General features: G+C 43.7%; 1 protein-coding gene and 1 long non-coding RNA gene across 9 annotated transcripts in view; one reads left to right on the top strand and one right to left on the bottom strand.

The window, feature by feature from the left end:
• LOC147013515 (SH3 and multiple ankyrin repeat domains protein 3-like) overlaps positions 1-27,034 on the bottom strand; it is a 522,196-nt gene that overhangs the window by 131,839 nt on the left and 363,323 nt on the right. For 7 of the 8 annotated variants that reach the window (XR_015051346.1, XR_015051345.1, XM_085855370.1 and 4 more), the window contains 4 exons: positions 23,465-23,589; positions 23,042-23,177; positions 6,021-6,101; positions 2,900-2,923 (listed from right to left, as the gene is read on the bottom strand). Coding sequence is in view for 6 of the 8 variants with exons in the window: in XM_085855370.1 (XP_085711496.1) it covers positions 2,900-2,923; positions 6,021-6,101; positions 23,042-23,177; positions 23,465-23,589 (366 nt within the window). In the remaining 2 variants the exon portion in view is untranslated. The remainder of the gene's footprint in view (positions 1-2,899; positions 2,924-6,020; positions 6,102-23,041; positions 23,178-23,464; positions 23,590-27,034) is intronic. The other variant, XM_085855371.1, reaches the window with a different exon arrangement.
• LOC147013517 (uncharacterized) overlaps positions 1,251-27,034 on the top strand; it is a 66,643-nt gene continuing 40,859 nt past the window's right edge. The window contains exons 1-2 of the long non-coding RNA XR_015051347.1: positions 1,251-1,420; positions 6,716-6,801. This is a non-coding gene — a long non-coding RNA (uncharacterized LOC147013517). The remainder of the gene's footprint in view (positions 1,421-6,715; positions 6,802-27,034) is intronic.

The raw sequence follows: 27,034 nt of genomic DNA, 5'->3' as shown, positions 1-27,034 counted from the left end.
GTGTGTGTGTGTGTGTGTATGTGTGTGTGTGTGTGTGTGTGTGTGTGTGTGTGTGTGTGTGTGTGTGTGTGTGTGTGTGTGTGTGTGTGTGTGTGTGTGTGTGTGTGTGTGTGTGTGTGTGTGTGTGTGTGTGTATATATATATATACACACATACATACTGTATATACTCTGTTGATTTTAAAGTTTAATCATCACTCCGAAGATCCTACTTATAGATAATTGAATGAACCGATCTCTGGTTGTCATCCTCTTGTTTAATATGCTCAGATAATCCATACCTTCTCACAACACCAGCAACGAAAATAAATAAAACAAACATTGATAATTAGGCCTTTTTATAGTAAGCCCCACAACTTTGGAACTCTTTAGCTTTGTGCAAATTCATTTCTTGAAAACCTTCCCTTTCCATATGCTAGTTTGAGCTTAAAACATTCCTGTTCCATCGAGACTTTTCTCATCTTCAATTTTGGTTCGGGCTGACAGGGTGGCTACTCGGTAGCATGACTGCCGTTTCGTCTTGGTTCGATTTCTGACCTGACTGTAAACTGCCACCTTAGTGCTTCATAACTTGGGCATCGATGAGTATGGCGTCCATCCGAGGGGTCTATGAGACTTCATCCATATACGGGTAGCATTTGCTTTTGTATGTTAAAGCTCCCAAAGTGCCTTTTGAAAAGAATATGCCATTGTGTGAGAGTAACCTTGCCCAACTATAAATTCATGCTCTAATTATACTGAGTGCCCTCCACTAGCAGCACACAAGTCACCCCAGAAATGATGCAACCAGCTCCGTCGTATGACCCTTAGTCCTCCTGTCAAGTTTGGTTGAGATTGGATAAGTAACGACCGAATGTATCGTGGTCAAAAAGACAGACAGACACTAAATTGTATATTTTAGTAAGATGTTTAATCCACTTTAATGATAGCTTACTCTGGAAATTCCTTCAGAAATATCACCATCATCATTAGTGAAACGTTAGATTATTTTTCTTCTGAAGATGATTCTTTCTTTTAATCAAGTGAAAAACAAATTACCTATACATGTCACCATCGTACATTAAACTGCACAACGGTCATATAAAAGCATAACCTGTCGCAAACAGCTACACTGTACTTTGCTTCCACCTTCCACCATTTTATTAAGCAACAATGTCACAACACAAACAGAGGGGGTAGTACTGTACCAATGACCATAACCGTAGGTGGATAAAACCATTGCACATAAGCTCGGATAAGAGGTGTGTGCAATGGTTTTTGACACCGTCTTGGGCAGTGCTGTTTCATTCAGACTAAAGAACAATACACATGCACCGATTCAACGTGACAACACAAGCCAATGATGACAGGGATGTATATTGGACTTCATCCGGATACTGAACCGAGACAAGGCATGAGCCTCAAGTAGTGATCACCTGCTGGTAATGTTCCATCCCATAATGATGTTGAAGTATTTAGTAAGCTCATGCTGCTTTCAATGAACTAAGTTTGTGTGGTACAGCTTCTCTCCGTGTGATGTGCATATGGGAAACATTTCCCTTTATGTGAGACGGTAGCACACACAAAGCGAACACGTTGGCACGTGCTCACAGGTGACCAGACCAACTTGTTTTTGGATTACAATAAGGCTATTTCATTGTAATGCTATTGTTTGAAAAATAAGGATGACAATAGTTCATTAAACGTATTCTTTTGAATTTAATTATAATCACAGAGAGAAAACAACAAGCCAGGAAGTCGGAAAGACTGTTGAGCAGAGAGACAATGGTGCATATCTTTATCTATAACGGAACAGATGCATATATGTAAATGTACTGCTTACGTGTGTGTATGTGTGTGTGTGTGTGCCAGATATAGCGCCACCTTTAGTGGTAGCCGGTATTACAAATCATCTTCCATTATCTTATGATATGAAGTATGTGTTGTGATCAATAACACTTCCTTCAAAAACGACAAAAATTATAAAGTACATTTCCAAGACTGTGCCATTGCACATTGGCCACCGCAGGTGTCCGCTGGTTATTAAAATACAGTCCATCCAACGTTTTTAGTGACCGTAGCTTCATAGCACAACGTTGATTTCTGAAAATGATATGGATAATTCATTAAAGTAAGCATCGTTGGAATACTTGTATAGACAGAGGGAGAAGCAGTGATATCAGAAAGGCCAACAAAGATAAATACATATTTGCAACTGCTTGCATATCACAAGCAAGATGAATAAGTTAATCTTCCTTAAGGAAAATGGGACAGAGCAAGTGGTAGAGACAGAAAGAACAAGAGGAAGAGAGAGAGAGACAGAGAGACAGAGAGACAGACAGACAGACAGACAGACAGACAGAGAGAGAGAGAGAGAGAGAGAGAGAGAGAGAGAGAGAGAGAGAGAGAGAGAGAGAGAGAGAGAGAGAGAGAGAGAGTCGAATATTTTTCACTTACTGGAAGCCAAAACCTTGATGGTTGCAAGACAATACGAATAAACATGCAAACATGCAGGGATATGCATACCCAAGCACACATGTCTATATTTGATGTCCAAATGAGCCAACAGAAACAGATGAGTGGTTGAGTTGGGGGTGAAATAGTGAGAAAGAAATAAATTAAAAAGAAACCAGTAAACTGAGCATCAGACTTTGGGGAGGTGGAGTCGACGAACATTATTCCATTTTCCATTTTCGCCACTACCGATAAACAAGAGAGCGAGAGCCCTAGAAATAGAAGAATGTCTACACAGATCATCATTAAAAGGGGAAGTGTTAGGGTAAGCATCACTTCAGACAATGCCATCCTCAATAGAACAAGAGTTGATACAGAACTAATGCAAAACATAAACAAAAAGAAGTGAGAAAATGATACTTGGGACAATGAGAAGGATAATGAAGCAACGAGGTTCATCGCCTTACCATGGCGTCGTCTCCTGCCTGAAGCTAGGGTAAAATAAATTTAAACAAAAGAGGGAGGAAGCAAACGCAGAAATAATATGAAACTGCGGAAGTGAAAATGAGTAGAAATGCATGTGATACATTTTTTTTTTTAAGAATCTCATTTTTGCCTTGCGTCAAGAAACGGGAAAATGCAAGATATCACAAAAAGCAAGTGAAGGAACCAAAATCATTCAATGTTCTAATGACAGGAAACTGCGATGTAGTCAAACAACAAAAAGTCGGTGGATTTGAAATTTTGTTGCTCCCAAAATGAAGATTTCCCATTGGAGATTCTGCTTGCCAAAGGCAAATGCAAAGGAAGCCTCAAGCACCGCTAGTAGGGAAGTCGATATGACTAAGATAATTTGTCAAAATGATCATACACGTTAAAGTTTTTTGGAAAGGCATCGTCCAGATTCCTGTTTATGGGGACATTTTACAAAACCAAACTCACCCTGAAATAATTATTTTGTATTCAGATGAAAAATTTAAACGATACACAGCTCGCCGTTCCGTCATGCTTCCACCTGATCAGTTTACCCTCACATAGCTTTCATAAATAAACAAGTTTTCATGGGAGGCATCCTAATGGTGAGCCGACGCTGATCCTCGTCATAGCTAACCAGATGAAACAACCGTCTCATGATAACATTGAGCATTCGTTATAAACTAGACGTTTAATTTCAGGATATGAGGCAAAGTCAAAACGTTTTTCTCCCGAAATAATATTTTCAGGATTAAAAACACGACATATTCCTCAGCATTGGAAAAATGTAAGACAATGAATGAAAAAAACTACGGTAATACCTCGCTTAACGCTCAGGATAATGTTCCTGGAGAAGAGAGCGTTGATCGAAAATGTGCTAAAAGGGGTCATGATACCATTATTTATATAGAGATGCGTTCCCAACAGCGTTATTTCTTATGCATGAGTGGTATACGAGGACTTCATTGGGGGTAGTGGTAATAGTGCAAATAATAACCCAGATAGTAAACATGTTCCATACTATAAAAGGAGGTGTGTGTGTGTGTGTGTGTGTGTGTGTGTGTGTGTGTGTGTGTGTGTGTGTGTGTGTGTGTGTGTGTGTGTGTGTGTGTGTGTATGTGCATGCGTCTGTGTGTGCATCTGAGTTACACCAATTGGTTGGACAGTTCATCTGACCACATCCCCAAATTTCATACTATAAAAGGGGCCGTGTGTGTGTGTGTGTGTGTGTGTGTGTGTGTGTGTGTGTATGTATGTGTATGCGCGTGCGTCTGTGTGTGCATCTGAGTTACACCAATTGGTTGGACAGTTCATCTGACCACATCCCCAAATTCCATACTATGGCGGCCATGTTGGTGGTGACTGCGATGCGAAGTCCAAGACATCTTCGGAGCTGTCACATATTCACAATCGCCATGCCCTCGCTCGAAGTTTTCCCTTCATTCTAAAATGACCAAAGCGGTAGTTGAAAGTATTTTTAGTAAGCCTTGTGAAGATAAGACTCAGCAATCGACAAAGCGTTCTGTTGTTTATACACCACCCAAATAACTGTGACATTCTCTTTGGAAGAGCTTTTTACCGCGTTGGTTATGCAGGTCCTTGCTATTATTTCATACTATTTCCTCTTAAACCACCCAACCGGGGACCATAAAAACCCATATGTCATTATAAAGGTCTTTGTCCGAGGATTTCCGGGAATCTCGTGACATTGTGAAAGAAAACTTCCATAATTATTTACTTTTAACGACGTGTATGCATAAGGAAAAAGATTATTGGTTTTCGGTTTCATGGTCAATTGAGAGTTGTAATTCCACACGGTTTCCCCATATGTGGCAGGATTGTAAGTTGGACAGGCAACCGTGATGGGCGATGACATGTAAGAGCTGTTTTAATCGCAGTTTGTGTTAAGTCAGTGATAGCATGATAGGGGAGAGGAAAGCGTTATATATTCTGTTGTTTCGATGTGGGAATACCCGTTTGTTTTTATGAACAGGGGGGTGGGGGTAGGGGTGGGGGGTGAGGAGGGGAGGACAGAGATGGGGCGGGGGGATGTGGAGAGGACAGAGTTGGGGATGGAGAGGTGGGCAAAGATAGGACAGTGTTAGGAGGGGGAAGTTGAGGCTTTGTGAGGGTTGAGGACTTTCTAAGGGTGGAGGTGAGGTTGAGGAGTTGTGGTGGGGGAGGTCTGGATGGGGTTTTAAGGCTTGGAGTGAGGAGACGATTGACACTTTATGGTTTGGAGGGGAAGGGTGAGGACTTGGACTTGTGGTTGGGAGGCAGAGGTTGAAGATTTGAGGTTTGGGAGGGGGGTTGATGACTTTGGGTTTGTGAGGGGCGGAGGAGTTGAGGAGTTGAAGTCACATTTTACATCACGTGGATGTTCCGCGGTTCCCTCCCAGTATTTCATAAATACTGTAATACAGATGGTAAACAACAGCTCAGAGAATTCAAAGGCTACCAAATCATCAGTGCTTGCGTCGTCGTCACTGATATGGATGCTGTGCAAGTTACTGCGGTGATTAAACTTGGAGAACCAAGTTTAACAGACTCTCAATCTCCACCAAACTGCTCCTCAAACCAGTCAACTGTGTTTTTGTGAACAAAGTGTTGGACTGGGCAGATGCTTTGATGTTGTCTGCATTGTTGAGAATTGTTATGATGGTAGACATAGTGAATGCACAACCCACTTCCACCTGATTGGCTCAGAGGTGTGCACACAAACAATGGTGGCAGGTGCGTTTACACGACGAGTGCTGTGTGTTGTGGATGGTCTTCATTCATTCTTTTTTTGTTAAAAGTTGCTCCAGGACAAAGAGCTCTATGACGAATCAGCATTCTCTGGGGTGGCACTAAGCGAGTTACTACTGTACATAGAAAATGACAAACACCATGCTGGGAGTAAGGTGAGGGGGGGGGGGGCAAAGCTCAAAACAAAGGAGCAAAATATATTTCTCTTCATTTGGGTAAATGAAGTATCTGTGTCAGGCAGGGCATAACAAAATGCTTCAGTGAGAAAGTGTTATAACAATTCAGACAAGTAAAGCCACAAACACAAACTGGTTCATACTGGTACTGTCCTCGTGCACGCAAAGTGACTTGTGGAGTTACCCTCACCTACTTCCTCCAGGTCGGAGGTCATCGAGCGTGAGCGGAATGATACCGTCGCACTGTGGCTCTTCCTTGGTGCCATGGGAGCTGAGGAAATATTTAGAAGCAATTTATGTTTCAAATTAAGAAGAAAGTATTTACAGTTATGGGCCATATACTTGTGGATGTGAGAAAGACTGGAGGAAAATGAGAAAAAAAGGAAAAGTTAGGATGAAAGAAAGAAAAAGAAAAACAAGGGAAAGGTAGAAGAAGTGTGGAGGAGTGAATAGAAAGGGGGAAGTGGGGATGAACGAAAGCATGACAAAGGAAAGAGGAAGGTAAGTTAAATCAGTAATATGTCCATTTTGAGCAGTGGATGGAGATAGTGGGATGGAGACAAAATTGGAAAAAGGAAAAGGTGGTCAGGAGGAACAGGGAAGAAAGAAAAAGGTTTTGGGAAAAAGAAGAGGAAAGGGGAGAGGGATGGGGGACGAAGGTGGGGGAGGGGGTCAAAACACAACCATTTTGATACTAGTAATAAAACACCACCAAACAACTTTGACAACAAATACATGTATAAGAATCATCCTGTTTTTAAAGTACGTCATCGATATAATAGGATCACCTGATATCTTATTAGGCTTTGTCAAGATTTGTCAAGCACAATTTGATCTGTTGTTTAATGGCAGGCAATACATTACAAAATCTCACCTTGTACGCAGTTGTGAGCCATCGTAACAGATACAAGAAGACATGGTGTCTGTTTGGAGAAACACAGCCTGCTCAAATCGTCAATGCAAGAGAGATGGTAAATACACTTGGTGTGTGACCAGAACAAAATTTTTCTTTAAGGCTTACTTGATGACTCCATCTTTGCTCTTTACTTCTTAGGGTATCTTCTAGGTCTTCCATTTCATTGTGGCTTGGTACTGCTTACAGGTCTTTTAATCAACCCTGGTATTTTTGCTTAGAGCATTGTGTTTTAACATATTTTAGATCAGGTTGTCTCCCAGAACCCTCCAAAGCTACAACATTCTTTCTACTTGCACTAACACAGCAAAAGTGTTGCGCTCAATTCATTCTATAAAGGTGATGTGGTGTTTGGGATTGCGATTCACCCTAATTTACGGTTATTCAAGTGAAAAATGTGTCATTGGTTTGTTCTCTTTGTGAACACATTGCTATGATTCAATGGCCTTATTACCTAAATTAATTGCGGAGTGTATGGAGAAAATTGATGGAGGGGAGGTGGGGGGAGGGGGGAGGGTATAGGGTTAACAGTGTGTGATTCCCTTGGTTATTCATACCATTGCACGTGGAAAGCATGCAGATATTGGCAATCAAGGGGGATAGAGCTGGGTGATGGGATGTTCTGCATCACAAGAAAGACAATAAGCCTCAAATGGTATTTGATTGTTGTTTGTACAAGAAAACACTAAACAATGTACCGAAAGAGCTGTTGAGTTTGATAGATATATATATATATATATATATATATATATATATATATATATATATATATATATATGTATATAAATATATATATATATATATATATATATATATATATAAATATATATATATATGTATATAAATATATATATATATATATATATATATATAAATATATATAAATATAAATATATATATATATATATATAAATATATATAAATATAAATATATATATATATATAAATATATATAAATATAAATATATATATGTATATATATAAATATATATAAATATAAATATATATATGTATATATATATATATATATATATATATATATATGTATATATATATATATATGTATATGTATATATGTATATATATATATATATATGTATATATATATATATGTATATATATATATATGTATATATATATATATGTATATATATATATATGTATATATATATATATGTATATATATATATATATATACATATATATATATATATATATACATATATATATATATATATATATATATATATATATATATATATATAAATATATATATATATATATATATATATATATATATATATATATGTATATATATATATATATATATATATATATATATATATATATAAATATAATATATATATATATATATATATATATATATATATATATTGTTACGGCTGTGGAAATTCGCATTACACCATAAAGGGCCCGTAGGTGAGATGTCTTGGTAGGTGCACGTGTAGTTAGCCCTAACCCGTTGTATATAGGGAATTTGTGTGATTCATCCGGGCTGTGACGCTTTGAGTGAGTCGTTTTTCTTTTTCTATCTTTTATTTCAAACACACAACATTTCAACAACCACGCCATCCCCATCACAGTGCCAACCACACTGCAACCACGCCACCTCCACCATCTACGCTACCACATCTTCGCCACTCGCCATTCAACAGGCTCCGTGCGGTTACGATCTCCGCGGAGGGACAAACAAAAACCAACAAGGACGCTCGGTGGGCTTTTCCCGCCTGTTTTTCCCGTCTGACTTCCCCGCGCTTTGGAGTAGCGGAAGAGTGATGCAGGTCAAAGGTCAGAGGTCATGTGAAGGTGGGGCCTCTTTTTGGGGGAATAATTCCCTGGCTCCGAGCCAAAAAACTGACTCCCTCGGCCCCCGGACGGAGCGGGGTGGAGGGGAAGCGTGAGGGCACGACCCCTTCGAGAAGCTTCTCCAAGAAGCTCGAAGGGAGGCGGGGCCGAAAACGGGGCGGGGCGGAATAGCGGAGTCCCGCGCGATAAAAGACGGACACGGGCGGGCGCAAAAAATCTCCCAGAGAGGCTCCCAAAAAGGTTTCCTGAAAGGCTCCCTCTCGCGCTTCTTCTTCCTCTTCATCTTGGCTGGTGGTTCAGTTGGTTGGTCATCAGGGAGAGGTCCTGCGCCTGCGCCTTGGCGAGCGGGCCTGTCACAAAGGCACGGACGGGAGACGCGGCAGCGCCCGTTGCGAGGTGGACCTGTGCGTCCGGACGGGGAGTGCCGGAGAGGGTTCGCCGGCCGCGAGAGAGGTCGGGGCCAGGCGCGACCATGCTGACGGTCGCGGGAGAGGGACTCACCAGAGACAAAAGGGAAGTCGCGACTTTCTTTCTTTCTTTTCTTTTGGGTTTTGGTGTGAATGTCCGTGGGTGGTGCCAGTCTGGCTAACGTAGAACTGTTTAAGTGTTGCCGTGTGTACGCGTATTCGGGTGTAGCTCTGCATCGTTGCTTTTATTGTTCTGGTTACTATATGTGCATTTTGATTGTGTATTGCTGTAAATACGTGCCTTACGTGCTTGTCTGTGTGTGCATGTGAATAAAATGTTTGCTTGTTGAACGCTCTGCTTAGTCTCTTTTCGTCTTTCATTGACCCTCCATCCTGCTTCACGTAAAGGGTTCGTAGTGGGCTTAATATGCCCGGTAATTAATCGGAACCGTTGAGGCCGACGATAACACCGCTCGGTTATCACTGTAGTACGGAACGGACCGCTTAAGCGGATCGTGTCCGGAGTCGGCCTGTGGCGTGGTACGATCGCCCGGTCGACCATCCGCGCAGGTACTTAGGTAGATCGAATTTGGCGAGCAACCCTATCCTGCGCGGGTGGGCAATTGGCACGGTCGTGGTGGGGTTAAACCCCCACCCGTGACTAGCTCCCAGCGTTGTTCTGAGAGGGTCACGACTGAATTGGCCGTCCGGTGGGCGACGCGGTCGCGATTCAAGTGATGTGGCCGTCCGCACGCCGGCGGGCGTGAATTCGCAACAATATACATATATATGTATATATATATATATATATATATATATATATATATATATATATATATATATATGTATATATATATATATATATATATATATATATATATATATATATATACATATACATATATATGTATATATATATATATATGTATATACATATATATATATACATACATACATACATATATATACATACATACATATATATGTTGTTGTTCATCTTTCGGCTGCTCCCGTTAGGGGTCGCCACAGCGGATCATCCGTTATGATCCGCACACTGATTTGGCACAGGTTTTACACCGGATGCCCTTCCTGACGCAACCCTGGTCGCCTCTTACGACACAGGGATCAGGATTTGGGTTTCGCCATGATTCCGGGCTGCTCTACACCCTGCCCAGTGCAGAGTCCCCGTCCTCAAGCGATCCTCCAACCCAAGCCTCCGAGTCGCCGGATTACAGGCGCACGGCACTACACCCGGTTATATATACATATTATATATATATATATATATATATATATATATATATATATATATATATATATATATATATATATATATATGTTGGGTGTGTGAGTCGAGGTGCAATGTGATTGGCTCCTGGCAAGATTTAATAATGTGTTGTAACGGCTTATTTAAAACTGATATTCAAAATCTGATTCCATATTTGACAATTGTAACTCAAGGCCTAAATAATTATGTCGAAATCTAAATAGTGGAGCAAATTAGCGAAATATAGCATAACAATTGTGCATTTTGTGAGGAAAGCACCAAATTTGGCACACTGGTAGCCTAACATATTGTTGCGAATTCGCGCCCGCCGGCGTGCGATCGGCCGCTCGACTTGAATGGCGGCTGCCTCGCCCACCAGAACGGACAATTCTGTCGTGACCCTCTCGGAACAACGCCGGGAGCTAGTCACGGGTGGGGGTTTAACCCAACCACGACCGTGCCAATTGCCCACCCGCGCAGGATATGGTTGCTCGCCAAATTCGATCTACCTAAGTACCTGCACGGATGCTCGACCGGGCGATCGTACCTCGCCGCAGGCCGACTCCGGACACGAACCGCTTAAGCGGTCCGTTCCATGCTATCGGGATAACCGAGCAGTGTTATCGTCGGCCTCGACGGTTCCGATTAATTATCGGGCGTTTAAGCCCACTACGAACCCTTTTACGTGAAGCAGGATGGAGGGTCAATTAAGAAAAGACGAAGCGAAACGGGAAAACAGTTCACACAATGCACATTTATTACGCGACACACGGAAAGCACACATATACAGCCAAACAGTCAAAATGCACCTATATCAGTAAAACAAAAGAAACAATGACGCAGATTTACTACCGACTACGCGTACACACGGCAACACTTACACAGTTCTACTTTACAGATGGTGCCAACACACATTCACTCAAAAGCAAAGGAAAGAAGCCACCCTCATAGACAAGGGGGCAGACGGGCCTGTAGGCCAATATGTGCGCGGGACCTGAAGGAGCAGCCAGGTCCGCGAGACCGGGTGGGTCCTACCCGCGTCCTTGTGACGCGTTGGCGGATGAGCTGCAGACGTGGGGCCGCGTGGCTGTGCCCCGACTCCATGCTCCTTCGCGGGTTTCATTGGCACGACGTTTGGAGTGGGGTGGGAACGGGGCCCCCTTTGTTGCACTATCTCAGCGCAGGGGAAAAGGGGGAATTGTTGATGCTCTGGGGGAGGGAGAATGGCTGGCTGGCTTAGGTCCCGCGACGAGCGATCTCCCACGGCGACCTCGTCGTCGACCGCCGTCCTTCTCGCCTCGGACCCGAACTCCTTGGCCTCTTCCCCCAACTCTCCTCAGCTGACTGCAGAACCCAACTCGACGCCTTTGCCACCCGACTCCACTCTCTGCCACACTCTGCCGCTGCCACACTCTGCCCGATGACTCTCTTACCAAAACTCTCTCTCTCTCTCTGCCACCAAAACTGACTCTTCCACGATTCGCCTTGCGCTCGCCGTTTTATAGGCTGGCAGGAGAAAACAAGATGCAAATTTCCGGATCAGGATGCCCTCGGGGGCGGAGCCACACTCGCCAATTGGATGGATGAAAAGTGGGCGTGAACCTCCCCTGATCCTAGAATTTGCATATATGGATTTCACACAGACGCGCCTGGAGGCGGGGCCAAGCTGCTCCGCGCTTGCTAATTGGACGGATCAGAAGTGGGCGTGTAGCATTCTTGATCCGAATTCTCCCTCGGAAAGGCCGCTATTTGCACTCGCGGCTCGGTGCGTATCTTGAACGAGCCCAAGACAGCCCGACGCTCAGTGTTCACAGGTGGTGCGGGAATGGCCATAGAAGGAGAGAGGTGAGGGTGGTGGAGGGTTTATCGGTGGTGGTTTGATGCTTATGGCGGTTGAGACGTGGCCGGTTCAAAATAAAGATAGAATAGAAAAACGGCTATCTCAAAGCGTCGCAGCCTGAATGGATCACATAAATTCCCTCTAAACAACGGGTTTGGGGCTAACTACACATGTACTTAGAGTTATCTCACCTACGGGCCCTTCATGGTGGTTTGCGAATTTCCACAGCCGTAACAATATTATGAACAGATTTGGATATGAGCCATCTCAAATTCAGCTGCTGATGGCTGTGGCAGCCATTTTCCACTGCCATCAAAAATTTTGAGATGGCCCAATATCCAAATCTGTTCATAATATGATAGGCTACCAGTGTGCCAAATTTGGTGCTTTCCTCACAAAATGCACAATTGTTATGCTAAGTTGCCCCACTAAAAGTGAAATCGTAAAAACAAAATTGGAAAAAGCCATTTTTTTTTCTAACCCGATTAATTAAATAATCGCTCACAGGACATGAGATAAAATGGCTTCAAAATTCCTTTTTAAAATCTCTTTTAAAGGTAATTATTGTATGTATTTTATTATTATTATGTACATTTTTAACGTATAAATAAAACATGAAATCGCAGTTTGTTTATTAACAGTGCGTTACGATACGAACTCTGACGGGATGAACTCGAGGTACCCACACTCGCCTTTCGCTGTCTCGCCTAAGTTTCAATCTCAACCTCGCTATAAACTGTCATCCCGTTGTTTCACAGGGAGTGTGAATCATCATCAATGTGTGTGTGTCGTTCTTACGATGGACATTAAATTGGGCTTCCTGTCTTCCAACATTAGTTGGTGGACATTAAAGAGGTCCACGGTCTCCTTCACGAACAGTGGGCAAGCTATCGCCAGCACAGTGGCTAAATTACAAATTCCTGCCAGAACTACTGCTGGGAAGTTGCAGAGAAAAAAAGAGAAATTTAGCATGGATGGACGGACATACGTACAGACGGACAACCCAAAAACATAATGCCTCCAGCGACTTCGTCAGCAGAGGCATAAAAAAAAATTTGAACAGAATTTGCATATTGTGTTACTGAATTGGTTAAACAATGAAAAGCTAGAGCCTTTTGTTTTTCTATGGTCAAAAGGTCAAAGAGTCAAAGTGAAAATCATCAATTTGCAACCAACTTGAAATTTGAACAGGGTTTGGATATTGGGTTACTGAAGTCTATTTTTTGTGGTCAAAAGCTCATAGGTCAAGGTCACAAAATCATCAATTTGCATCCAATTAATTTGAAATTTATTCACAATTTGCATATTGGGTCACTGAAGTCTCATATGTGGTGACTTCCAATTGCCATTATGCCAGAAGGAGAGAGGTGAGGGTGGTGGAGGGTTTATCGGTGGTAGCACTAGAAATCGAAGTGTCAACATCACCGTCATGCCAAAAAAAAAAAAAAACCATGGAGTCTGAAACACTGACGGGTTCCTCGTGTGAACCCCATTTTTATATACCAATTCCCCTAAATGCTGCCAATACGCCATTATACGGTAGCTGTAAGTTAGAAACACGTTCAGTAAGTTCTGTGGTCGTCCGGAAGACGTCAAATACGTCTACATACGTCAATATGCGTTGGAGATACGTTACTCATAGGTTCAAAGCACGTTACTCATAGGTTCAAAGCACATTACTCATAGGTTAGAAATAAGTTTCGGGTACGCTAAACATTACCTCAACGTGTTTTGACTTATGAGTAACTTACAAGTTACGTGTGTCAACGTGTGTCAACAATCGCGTAACGTGCCTACAACTTATGGTCAGCGTATGCGGAACGTGCGAGTCATACGCTGGCATACGTCGCAAAATTTCAAGCATGTTAAAATTTGTCGACGAGCTCGGCATACTACGACGTATGCCAGCGTACTACGACATATACCAGCAAGCTTCAGCGTGCTCTTAACGTATACAAAACTTACCCATAACGTATTCGACGTGTGCCAGCGTTTTAGACAAATTTTTCATAAATCGGCATACGCTGGCATTATCGTCAAGGTGTGACAGGGCCTTAAAGTAGCATATACAGTATAAGTAAGGCTGTTAGCTGAGGGGAAGGCTTGTGGAATGGCTGATTGGGTAACGAACTGGTTTTGAAGCTGGCTTAGTGATTGGAAGCAATTTAGAGTGGTTGTGAATGGGAGGATATCTGGCTGTGAGGATGCAAATAATGGGGTACCTCAGGGACCATTATTATTCAGAACTCGCAAATACAACCCGTCGCTTCACTGATGGGGATATTAGGGGGTGGTGAGATGAAGGGAGGGAGAGAGAGGAAGAGAGGAGAGAGAGGAGGGAGGGAGAGGAGGGAGAGAAGAGAGGAGGGAGTGAAGAGAGAGCAGGGAGGGAAGAGAGAGGAGGGAGGGAAGAGAGAGGAGGGAGGGAAGAGAGAGGAGGGAGGGAGGGAAGAGAGATGAGTGAGGGAGGGGAAAGAGAGGAGGGAGGGTAGAGAGGGGAGGGAAGGAGGGTAGAGAGGGGAGGGAAGGAGGGTAAAGAGAGGAGGGATGGTAGAGAGGGGAGGGAAGGAGAGAGAGGAAAGAGAGGAGGGAGGGAGGAGAGGGAGATGAGGAAGAGGAGAAAGGTGGGAGTGGAGAAAGGTGGGAGAGGAGAAAGGAGGGAGGGGAGAGAGAGAAGGGGGAGAGAATGAGGGGGAGAGAGAGGAGGGAAGGGAGAGAGAGGAGGGAAGGGAGAGAGAGAGAGGACAGAGGGGAGGGGAGTAGACAGAAGGAAGGAAGGGTGGGGAGGACGGAGTAAAGGGAGGGGGAGAGGACGGAGAGAAGGGAGGGGAAGGGAGATCACTGTGGGAAGGGATGGGAGGGGAGGGGAGAGGACTGTGGGGGAAGGGAGAGGACAGAGGGAAGGGAGAAGAGAGGAGATGACAGAGAGAAGGGATGGAAGAGGAGATGATGGAGGGAGGGAAGCTAGGAAGGGGGGAGAGCGAGGAAAAGGGGGAGGTGGGAAGAGTGATGCCTCACCAAATGTTGCTATACACTGCGGGAGGGAGGGGTGCAAGGCGGGGGTGGGGGGAGAGGGAGAGAGAGAGAGATAGAGAGAGAGGTGAGGAGGAAAAAGAAGAGAGAAAGGTGAGAGGTGGAGGTAGCATTAGCAAAGAGAATGATATGTTATGCTTAATGACCGAACACACAAAAAAAAACTCATGTCAGAACAGCTGCACACACAATGACACAACAGGGTTTGTAAAGCAATCCGTTAGCACATCGGCAGAACCTTTGATATTCCAGTTCCAGAATATTTGTGGGAACATGAACTAAAAGTAATCACTGAAAACATCGACGTATCACTCACTTACAACCTAATGATCCCATCGGGCGTGAAACAAAGCATTGCGAACAGATAACTTACTTCGGTACAAAAACGAGAGGAAGCTAATGCTAATTGAGGTGTTAATGTCAGTGATTTTGGACTAAACACTGCAGAAATCAAGAAAATTACCAAATACCAAGACCTCAAGAATGAAGTGAAAAGATCCTGGAATCTGAAGAATTACAAAGTTGTACAAGTGAGAGTTGGATCTATCCGAATGATGACAAAGAACCTCACAAAGATATTAAAAACCATCCCTGGGAATATCACTATAAACGAACTACAGTTGGAAGTTGTCTGGGGCTCAGTAACGATCCTGAAGAGTGCCCTCGGTACAAAATTTGAAAACAGAAAACTTCACAGCTTGGTCCGTGAACTGTGACCCCTGACCGAAATGAAGGTGGATACTTTGAGGCTGCCCTGGGAGGACTCCATTCCACATTCTGAAACCCACATATGTAGATACCAATCAACGACACACACACACACACACACACACACACACACACACACACACACACACACACACACACACACACACACACACACACACACGGCTACTTTGAGACCTCTGTTTCACCTCCTGATGAAACCCATGTACATGTGGAGAGAGTGGGCAACAGCAGCAACTTGCATGCAAACCCACATGCACACACGCATGCACACCCACATGGTTACCACAAACGAACTACAATTGGAAGCAGTCCGGGATTCGGTGAACATCCTGAAAAGAGCCCTCAGAACAAAACTCTGAGAACAACAAAGTTGAACAGCTTGGTCCATGAACTGTGATCCCTTACCAAAGCGAAGGTGGATATTTTTAGTCCTGGGAGGACTTCGTTCCATCTCTCAAACCCGCAAATGGAGATAACAACCAATGAGACGCATGCACGCACGCACACCCATTTATTAGTGTAGTATAGATTAGCAAATACAATCCGTTGCTTAGTTGACGGATATATTAAGTGGGGGGAAAAATAGGGGGGGCAAGGATAGAGGAATCAGGGAAGGGGGAGAAGAAGAGGTGGGAGGGGGAGAAGAGGAGGGAGGAGTAGAGAGAGAATAGAGGGGGAGAAGAGGAGGGAGAGAGAGAGGGGAGGGAGAAAGAGGAGAGACAGGAGAGAGAGGAAGGGAGGGGAGTGAGAGAGAACGGAGGGCGAGAGGAGAGAGTGGAGCGAGAGAGGATTGAGGGGAGGGGAGAGAGAGAGAGGATGGAGGGGAGGGGGAGAGAGAGAGGAGGGTGAGGGGAGGGGAAGGGAGAGGTGAGGGAGGAGGGGGGGGAGTCAGATTCAAAAAGGTTTAGATACTGTACTTTAATAGATTGGACAAAATATTGGCAGATGCAGTTTAACATAAAGAAATGTAAGGTGCTGGGGTGTGTAAGAACAATGAAAATAAGGACTACATCATGCAAGGAGCAATCTTCGAGTAGCTTCTTCTTCTTATTTCGGCTGCTCCCGTTAGGGGTCGCCACAGCGTATCATCAATATGATCCGCATAGTGATTTGGCACATGTTTTACACCGGATGGCCTTCCTGACGCAACCCTGGTCACCTCTTGCGACACAGGGATCTGGTACACCTATTTTAACCGGGGTATACACTGGCCCAGTACACTGGTACTCATTTCGCCGACCTCGGGAGGATGACAGGCTGAGTCAACCCCCTGGTGTATTAATTCAGTGGCCAAACGGGGCTTGAACTCAGGACCTTTTGGATCCCAAGCCGCTGCCCGAACCACTGCGCCAACACCAGGCATATGAGCAATCTTCGAGTATGTGATACAGATACAGAAAAGGATAGGATGGGGGGGGTAGACAAGTAGCTTGGTAAACCGAACAGGGTTTTGAAATGTGTATTGGCAGGGAGATAAATTATAAAAAAAGAGGTAGTAGCAACACTGTACAGGAATTTAGTGAGGGTTCATGTGGATTGCAGAATATTGTACATATATAGATTTTGGTCACCACATCTGAGGAATGACAAGCTGCCATAGAGAGGGTTCAGTGCAAGACTACGATATTTATTTCAGAGTGAGCTCAACTCAGCTATGAGAGGTAGTTGAAGGAGAGACACACACACACACACACACACACACACACACACACACACACACACACACACACACACACATGCATTTAAAGGCCATTTTCCCTGCTAAAGCGGGGGTTAGCCTTGTGGGCCCCATGACAATCTTCTCCACTTTACGCTATTTTCTGCATCTCCCCTTCTTAATCCCCTTGCCCACATTTCTTCTTCCACCACCTTCAGCCAAGTTTTTCTCGGTCTTCCCTGTCCTGCACTTCCGACTACACTCATTTCCAACACTCCTCTCACCCAGTCACTTTCATCCTTCCTCAACACATGACCCAACCATCTCAACCTGTTTCTCTTCACAACCTCCATCACAGACTCTATTCCCATCATCTTCCGAAAATCATCATTTGTCTTCCTCTCTCTCAACGATACTCCGCACATCCACCGAACCATTCGCATTTCCACCCTTTCCAGCCTTTGTTGCTGCTCCATGTTCAGTACCCATGTCTCACTCCCATAAATCATCGTACTCCTCACACATGTAGCATACACCTTTCCCTTCAGCATCAACGACACTCCCCTCTTCATCAGCACACCACTCAGTTCCTGAAACTTCTTCCATGCACATTTCACTCTAGCAATTCACTCAAGTCGAAGAGTCTGATCCACCTTCTCCATTCAGCATGTCTCCGAGATAGCAAAATGTTTTCACCCCTTCCAGCTTCACACCATCTCCAAGATCCAACTCAACAATTCCTTCATCTGCAACTCCATTTCTGCACACCTTACACTTGAATGCAGCTGCCACACTGGTTAATGACCCTCTCACACCACTACATTTTCGATGAACCCATTCAGCACACCTTGTACATTGAATGGAGTTCACTCCGACACCCTTCCTGCACACAGCACAGGCCACTTCCCAGTCCTTTCCACCTCACTACATGCTTTACCACTTGCCATCACCTTCGTCTTTCCGATATTCACCTTCAAACCTTTTGCCTCCATACATTCCTTCCACTTGTTCATCTTCTCCTTCAGTCCATCCATACTCTCTGCAATCAACACCAGATCATCTGCATACAGCAGCTCCCACGGTAAACCCTCCTTTACCCTCCGAGCCAGCACCTCCATCACAACTACAAATAGAAGTGGACTTAGTACCGACCCCTGGTGCACTCCCACCTTCACTTCAAACTCACCACTGCTCCCATCCTTCGTCCTTACAGCTGTACGCGCTCTCTCGTACATGGCCATCACTACTCTGATCAACCATTCCTCCACTCCTAACTTCCTCAATGCCCATGTCATTACTCCACGTGGAACCCTCTCAAATTCCTTCTCCAGATCAACAAACCCCAAAAACAACTTCTTTTTCTCCATGTACTACTCCTGCAACTGCCTTACAATAAAAATCACATCTGTCGTTCCTCTTCCTGGCATAAATCCAAACTGCATTTCGTCAATCTTTACCTCCTTCCTTATCCTCTTCTCCAACACCCTTTCCAATACCTTCATTCCATGCTCCAATAACTTTATTGCTCTATAGGAGCCACAGTCCAGAGGGTCACCTTTCCCCTTGTACAGAGGGACGAGGGTACTCAGTTCCCAATCCACTGGAATGCGGCCTTCTTTCACCACCAGATTACAGATCTCTGTCATTCTCTTCACACCCCAACTTCCCGCTGCCTTCAACATATGTCCCACAACTCCCGTCGGCCCTCCTGCTTTTCTACTCTTCATTGCTCTTATAGCTTCCTCAACTTCCTTCTCAGTTATCTTCTCTGCTGGTCCTAAAACCGGGTTGCTCTCGATGTTGCTATCCCATTCATTTTCTACATTCAACAGCCTTTCCATATATCTCTTCCATCTTCCTTTAATTCCATCTGAGTCCACAACGATTTGTCCCACTTCATCCTTCAAGCAACTCACCCCCGTCACATCAAACCTCTCTCTCGCTATCTGATTTGCAATCCTGAATACCGCTCTCTTACCCTCTTCCGAATCCAAGCGTTCTCCGAACATTTTCCTATAGGCCTCCTGCGCCTTTGCTACCTCTTTCTTTGCAGCCTTCTTGGCTACCTTATAACTTTCATGCGCTGCCTCTTCTTCCACCGTACCCTTTGCCTTTTGCCATTCCTTGAACTTCTTCCTCTTCTCTTCAATCGTCTTTCCAACATCATCACCCCACCACCATGTTTCCGAGTGCCTCGGTGGTCCTTTTGTCCATCCACATACCTCACCAACAGCTCCCAATAGACTATCTTTCATTGACATCCAACCACTTTCAAGCTCAACCACATCATCCTTAACCATACTCAGCCTCTCTCTTAATGCTTCCTTCACTGTCGCCTCTTTCAACCTCCACACCTTCATCCTCGGTTGGGACTTCACCCGCTGAATTCTCCTCGCACCTTTCACCCTTATATTGCAGACAACCAGGTGGTGCTGTGAAACAGTCTCCTCCCCTGGGATCACCTTTGTGTCCCGGAGGTTTCCCCTATCTCGCCGACGCACCATCAGGTAGTCAATGGTTGTCGTCGACCCACCTGACGTGTAGCTAAAAGCTTATTATCTGCTTTCTGGAATTGAGTATTACAAATCAACAAATCAGCTCCATCAGCAAACTCCAAGATCCTTTCACCTTCTCCATTTCTCACACCATATCCATAACCCCCATGGAATCCCTCAAAACCGTCTGGACTCCTTCCCACATGTCCATTCAAGTCTCCTCCAACCACAACAATTTCATCATCTTTCACATTTTCCATCAACTTCTCTATCGCACACCAGAACATGTTCTTCTCTTCATCGCTTCCACCGACCTGCGGGGCATATCCTGAGATGACGTTCACCAAGAGATTTCCGATCACGATTCTCACCATCATCAACCTTTCACTCACTCGAGTCACACTCACTACACTGTCTACAAACTCCTCAGAAAACATGACACCAACACCATGCACGCCTTCCGGGCACCCTTGCCACATAAACTTATACTTCTACCCCTGCTTACCCTTCACCATTCTCACACCACTTCCCTTCCATTGTGTCTCCTGCACACAAAATATGTCCACTCTTCTTCTGACCAATGTTTCAACCACTTCTCCAAATCTCCCTGTCATTGTCCCTACATTCCATGTACCAAACCTCAGAAACCGATCTCCACGTGGGGCATCAGACGATTGGTCATCATAAATGGAAAAATTTCCTCCCTTGCTTAGATCGGGTTCCCCACCTTGAGTTTTAACGAGAGGGGGTGAGGACCCCCACGGGGTACTTCGGCTGTACCCTGCCCATCAGTTGTACTCATCATGGTTTCCTTTTGAGGCGATGTTTTTATGGCCGGATGCCCTTCCTGACACCAACCCTTTTAGTCGCCTCTTAGGACACGCAGGGATACGGTGTACCTATTCTAACCGGGGCACACACCGGTACCGGGGCACACACCGGTGAAGAAGACAGGACTATAGATATTAGAAAGGAGGCAGTTACGAGGGAATATGATCGAGATGTTTCAGGTAAGGAAGGTATCGAGACAACAAATGCAGAAGAATGAAGATATAGACAAACACTGTATTTTTTGGCCGATAAGTTGATGTGGAGTATCAGTTTAATTGGCTAATTTCCCCATTTTTCTTTCTTTCATTCGAGATCAAATACAATAGTTAGCAATGCTCTCAGTCAGAACAATAGAGATGTTTATTCCTCTCTGACACAACACTTCGCTGTCGTACTCCAAGGGTCATGAATATGAGCTGTTGTGTGCATATTATTTGAATTACTTTGTGGGACGACCTTTCAGATAAATTAGAGATGTAAATAGTTTTTCAACATGTTTGTTATCACATATAGGTTATAGGTACAGTCCGTAAAACAAGCTCCATAATTATTGTCAGCACTGGCTCAGAAAACATTATATTTTGTCGCAGTTCACTACTCCTTAATAAACATGAACACCTTGACACTTATTGTAGTACAAGTACTCAATGTTTGTCCATCTAGCTTTGCAGCCACAATTAGCCTTCTTGGTTTTATCAACGCAAGATTAATCTTCGTAGAAATATTCGTATTTCCCCAGCACACTGATCCTGCCATCTCGTGGCACCTCTGTGATGACGTCTCCACTCCAGATTCACTGTGCGGTCCATTCAATAGCTCAATTGGAAATTTCTCCATTCCAGATTTGCCACGCGACTCACCGAAATCCTGATCAGGGCGAGGGGAGTGCCGCATCGCTCCGGGCTTACCTCCCAGTTGCCTTCCAAACCCACAAATTATTCAAGCAGTCCGTCGGAGACATGAAGGCTTGCTACTCCCTCCCTGTAACTCCTGAAAACCCGAACCTCTCCCACCCTGACAAGCAATCATGGCCCGATCAGAATGTCGACTCAAATAGAGGAGACAGAATCACCATGTGTGAATTTAAAAAAAATGAAAGCTGCATTTTTATTTTTTTTGGTATCTCTGTAACTTGTCCATTTGCGTTCTTTTTTGATTTGTTTAATATTTGTCTAATATGTAGTTAAGTGAGGTTAAAGTTATATTAGGGTAACTGAAAATGTGCCCGAGGAAAGCATATCTCGTGTGCTTCACATCGTTTTGCTTAATGTTGCATTTTATATGAACGCATCCATGACGTTAAGTGAAAACTTGCGAAAGTGTGTTTTAAATTAATAATTATACAATTTATTTCAGAAAATATGACACTTTGCAATTTTTTTTAATTTATGCAATTCAATGTCTTAAACCATAGATGAGTACATTCTGAGTTCAAGTCGAAGCCTGGACTTCTGGGGAAAAATATTGACTTATACGTCAAGAAATACGATAGTTAATGGAATATATTTCCAGAGAAAGGTAGTGCAGGCAGCAGAAAGAGTAGATGGCTTTAAATTGGAATTAAATAGGTTCCTGGATGCATTGAAGATAGAGATGTGGGGATATTGGCATGACTTGTGGGGTAACTTGTGTGTGGATATGTGATGGTTTCTGGGGTTGGTGTAGCACAGGCATGATGGGCCGAATAGTCTCTTCCTACGCCAAAGTTCCTTGTACATCATTGTAATTGTGATGCAATGTGAAAATTCAAACAAATTTTCAGTGGGCCATTAAAACTTTATTCAATATGATGATTATCATTTTGTATGCCTGGTGTTGGCGCAGTGGTTAGGGCAGTGGCTTGGGATCCAAAAGGTCCTGAGTTCGAGCCCCGTTGGGCCACTGAATTAATACACCAGGGGGTTGACTCAGCCTGTCATCCTTCTGAGGTCGGTCAAATGAGTACCAGTGTACTGGGCCGGTGTATACCCCGGTTAAAATAGGTGTACCAGATCCCTGTGTCGCAAGAGGCGACCAGGGTTGCGTCAGGAAGGGCATCCGGTGTAAAACATGTGCTAAATCACTATGCGGATCAGATGGATGATCCGCTGTGGAGACCCCTAACGGGAGCAGCCGAAAGAAGAAGAAGAAGATGATTATCATTTTGTATTAGATAAAATGCATTATAATACATATTTGTATGCATAATATAAATTTCATTATTCCCCATTACCTCTCTTGCGACATGTGTCCTCTTTTTCTGGACGTCGACTCACAGACACCACCTTCAACACCAAAGTGTTTCCACCTTGACGAATAAGTGAAACCACATGCTTATGGCCACACTTCACCACGTTGTCTCCATTTACCTGTAAGGGTCAGCCAAAAGCACCACGTAACCTCCTAACGAAAGGTTTAGCTTTTACAAACTTGATGAGTTTCTTTGGTCATGCTGACTGCCTCACTATGAAAAGATTCCAACAACATTTAGGTCTCAGAGCTGATATGACGACATTAATGAAAGTTGTTGAAGCAGTGGTAAACAGAACCACTAAATCATGTCATACTTCATAAATAAGTCTACAAAGTTGAACAATGGTAAGTAGTACTCAAGTAAGCATCTGTAAGCAATGGTAAGGCAGGAGTTTCTCATCACCTCTATGAGGAAGTCCCCAGTTTTGAGCCCGGCCTTGGCTGCAACTCCACTGTCATCCACAGACTCCAGGTATTGCAGGGCTGGGAATGCAGGTGTCGGACTAAACTCCTCAATGGGACTGTCAGCTGCACCATGCATGCACACACACACGCCCACACACTGTGTGCCACACACGCTGAAGCATGGCTGAAGTAGGATGAGCAAAATGAGACAAGAGCAGTAGAGTGGCGATGAATAAAGAGTGAGAAATATAACAGGACAACGGCAAACAAACACAAAGGAGGAAGGAGAAGAGAAAGTCAAAGAAATTCAGGGGTAGACTAGTGGAAAAAAAAAAATCTCAAGCTCTACACCACAAATCTAAAGATAGACAAAACAAACAGAGCTAGACAAAATAACATACAAATCTACAAATCAATCTCTAATTCATGACCTGTCAAGAGAGTTACCATTAATGAAAAACTAAGCATTTCAGGATCCAGCAGTAGATCTTTGCTCACAATAAAAGCTGAGGTTATTGCATAATTCTAGTATAGCAACTAGTCAGTCCTTTCTTCTGTTCCAGATGTAGAGTACTTGCAAGATTTGTTTTGACTCAAAAAAGGAGGTACTAGTACTTTCATAAAATGGATATAGCATGATGAAGAGTGTTGACTTATAGCCAAAATTACCATCCAGCAAATTTGGCCCATGGAACTGAGAAGGTACACTGACTACTCATGTAATCTGCTAACCAGTCTCAAAAAGATGAACAAGGTTGCTGCATGAACTGAACCCACAGGTTCCCTTTTCAGGAAGAAGTTTGTCTCTCATATGCAATGGCATTGTTCATCTTTTTTTAGGATTGCTCATATTATATTCGCAGTTTACATTCAGTGGACTGAATATTGAATTCAGTGGACAATAACAATGGCTACAAGTGAACATACTTCATTATGCCATATCCGTTTGTTGAAAGTTTTTGCCATGACTTGATGTTCCTGCACTGAAATCTACTTCTAATACCTAAGGCGTTATCAACATTTTTGTTCATCACAAAAGCAGGTTGATAGTTTGTCTATTTGCTCGCATCTTTTCCAAAAGCTCTCTAATATCCGTAACTTGTAAACTTGGCTAAGTCAAACACAAGCGATGACCAAACATGCCCATACTGCACCATTTTCTTCCTAAGTGTAAGCAGTCTGCTCATCTCCATTAATTCACTTTCTGCACAAAATCCCCTTATACTCAATCAAAACGCGACTTTTGAAATGACGTAATCCGCCCCAGATTGCTCAGAACGCATGCGCAGCAATCCCATGTAATGAAGTCCACCAGGGTGGCCTAGACGTGCATCATATGTGCGAGATAAGAATTGTAGCATGAAATGGCTCACAGCGCTTTTAAAGAAACTGAAAACACTTGGAAACGAGAAAATACCTGCGAGAAAGGGATGTGCCTCTGCAAAACAAAAGACTGGGAGAACTTTCTCATCAACTCTTCCCAAAAGTTGATATCTTGCAGTCCGCATTGCAAAAACTCCCGACCATGTGGGCCTGTAAAAGGCCCGAAGGCGCGTTCTACCCAAACGTTCGTGCTTCTTAACACCGATAGGAAGGTCACATCTGCGGCTTGTCAATGCACAGGGTAAGTTTAAAATGATGATATTTACTATCAATCACGAGTTGTGTGGGCTGTAGTGTCATTATAAATAGATATTTTTAGTTTGGTTCCAGGGCCACCAGATAAATTATATTAGATTTTTGCATCTATTGGTGAAAGGAGAAGCATCCGTGTGTGTGTGTGCGTGCGTGCGTGCGTGCGTGCGTGCGTGTGTGTGCTATTTCCATGGCCTATGCTAGCTTGTACTAACAGGAAATGGTATAAACCTGACTCCTCTCATCCACAGATATTTCTCGAATTCATATTTTTCCACAAGTCTGATTTACATTCAGGAGCAGAACAATTATGGGTAACCATCTTGAAATTTCCACTCTTTTATTTAAATGCTGAAAATAATGTTTCAAAGACTATTTGAATTAGATTTTGTGCTGGCAATAGCGGGTTAAAAGTTCCGGGCAAGCCGAACCAAGTAGGTGAAAACACACACACATAATGCATGTGCAAAAGGCCTCATTTAGCATTCCTACGTCATTTCGAAAGTCACGTATCGACATGATTATAAACTAACCAGTCATTTACATTCAGCCTTTCATGGAGGCTACCTGCTGCAAAAGCAATCAGAAAGAAAGAAAAAAATTGATGATGAATTCTATGTTTATTTGTAATATCTTTAGCTCTATAGTTTTCTAAGTTTATACGTGATCTACTTGACCCAATGCAGTTAGATTCTGAATTCATCAATTGCTCGTGGAATGTCCCGATGCTCAACATAAGTATTCCAGTTAAAATAACTCCCACAATGCTTGTAATGAAACACAACAGTTCTCACCAGTGAAAAGGAGGATCATCCTTCTCATGAGTTAATGTGGAAATTTTATGGGTGAACTGTAGTGGTGAATATATGTTCACATCACACTTCATGTCAGTCTAAATGTCAGCCTGATAATATGGCAGCAGAAGTCAAGGAACTAGTGAATCAACACATTAACATCTACCTAACAGAATCTGTGAAGGGGTAGAGCATCACCTGTGGTCAAATGATTCTTGTCCTGCTTACAGAGGAATTTGTGCATTGCGTTTCTCCAAGCCCATCCCTCGGTGTGCTGCAGTTAGAGCAGAGGGTGATGGGCTCTTAATAGAGGAGTCCGAAGTGAAGGCCCGCTGGGCTGGTTATTTGGAGTGGCTCTACCAGGCTGATCGACCAGCTGTTGAGTTGGATATCAGGGGTGGAAGTATCGCTATTGCTGACCCTCCAGTTAACTGTGATCCACCTTTGTTTGTGGAAACAAAGGCTGCAGTGAACTCGTTGAAAGGGGTAAAGCTCATGGGATCTGTGGCATCCATGCTGAACTTCTCAAGGCTGATGGAAATGCTGCATTTGTGTCGTTGCATGCAGTTCTGTGCTCCGTTTGGAACCCAGGCATCATCCCCACTGAATGGAACAGGGACCTTGTTGTCCCTCTCTGGACAGGGAAGGATGATCGCCAAGACTGCTACAGCTACCGAGGGGTGACGCTGCTGTCAGTGCTGGGTAAATTCTTTGCTTGGATAATTTGACAGGGTTCGCCCCTATCTGCTTGAGCACCAGCACCCAGAGCAGTCGGGCTTTACATTAAAGAGATCAATGATTGACTGTATCTTTGCTCTTCGGGTCCTCATCAAACACAGGTGAAGTGGGGTGTGGTGCTGTCAGTTCCTATGTGGGATGACAAAAGTCAAAATCTTTAAGTCCTTGGTGCTTCTAGTCTTGCTTTACGGATGTGAGACTTGAACTCTGACCAAGGATCTGACAAGGAGATTTAACTCCTTCGGTATCAGGTCTCTTCGGGAAATCCATGCTGTGTCCAATGAGCAGTTTCTGAGAGAGACTCAGATGAGATTTATTACCTGTATAGTCTGTGAGCGTCAGCTGCAGCTGTATGGACATGTGGCTCATTTTCCTGACACTGATCCCGCTCATCAGATTCT

Source organism: Eptatretus burgeri, chromosome 14, assembly GCF_056783735.1.
Source record: "Eptatretus burgeri isolate ZD-2024b chromosome 14, Ebu_testis_v1, whole genome shotgun sequence".
NCBI lineage: Eukaryota > Metazoa > Chordata > Myxini > Myxiniformes > Myxinidae > Eptatretus > Eptatretus burgeri.
This window is presented reverse-complemented; position numbering and strand designations above follow the sequence as displayed.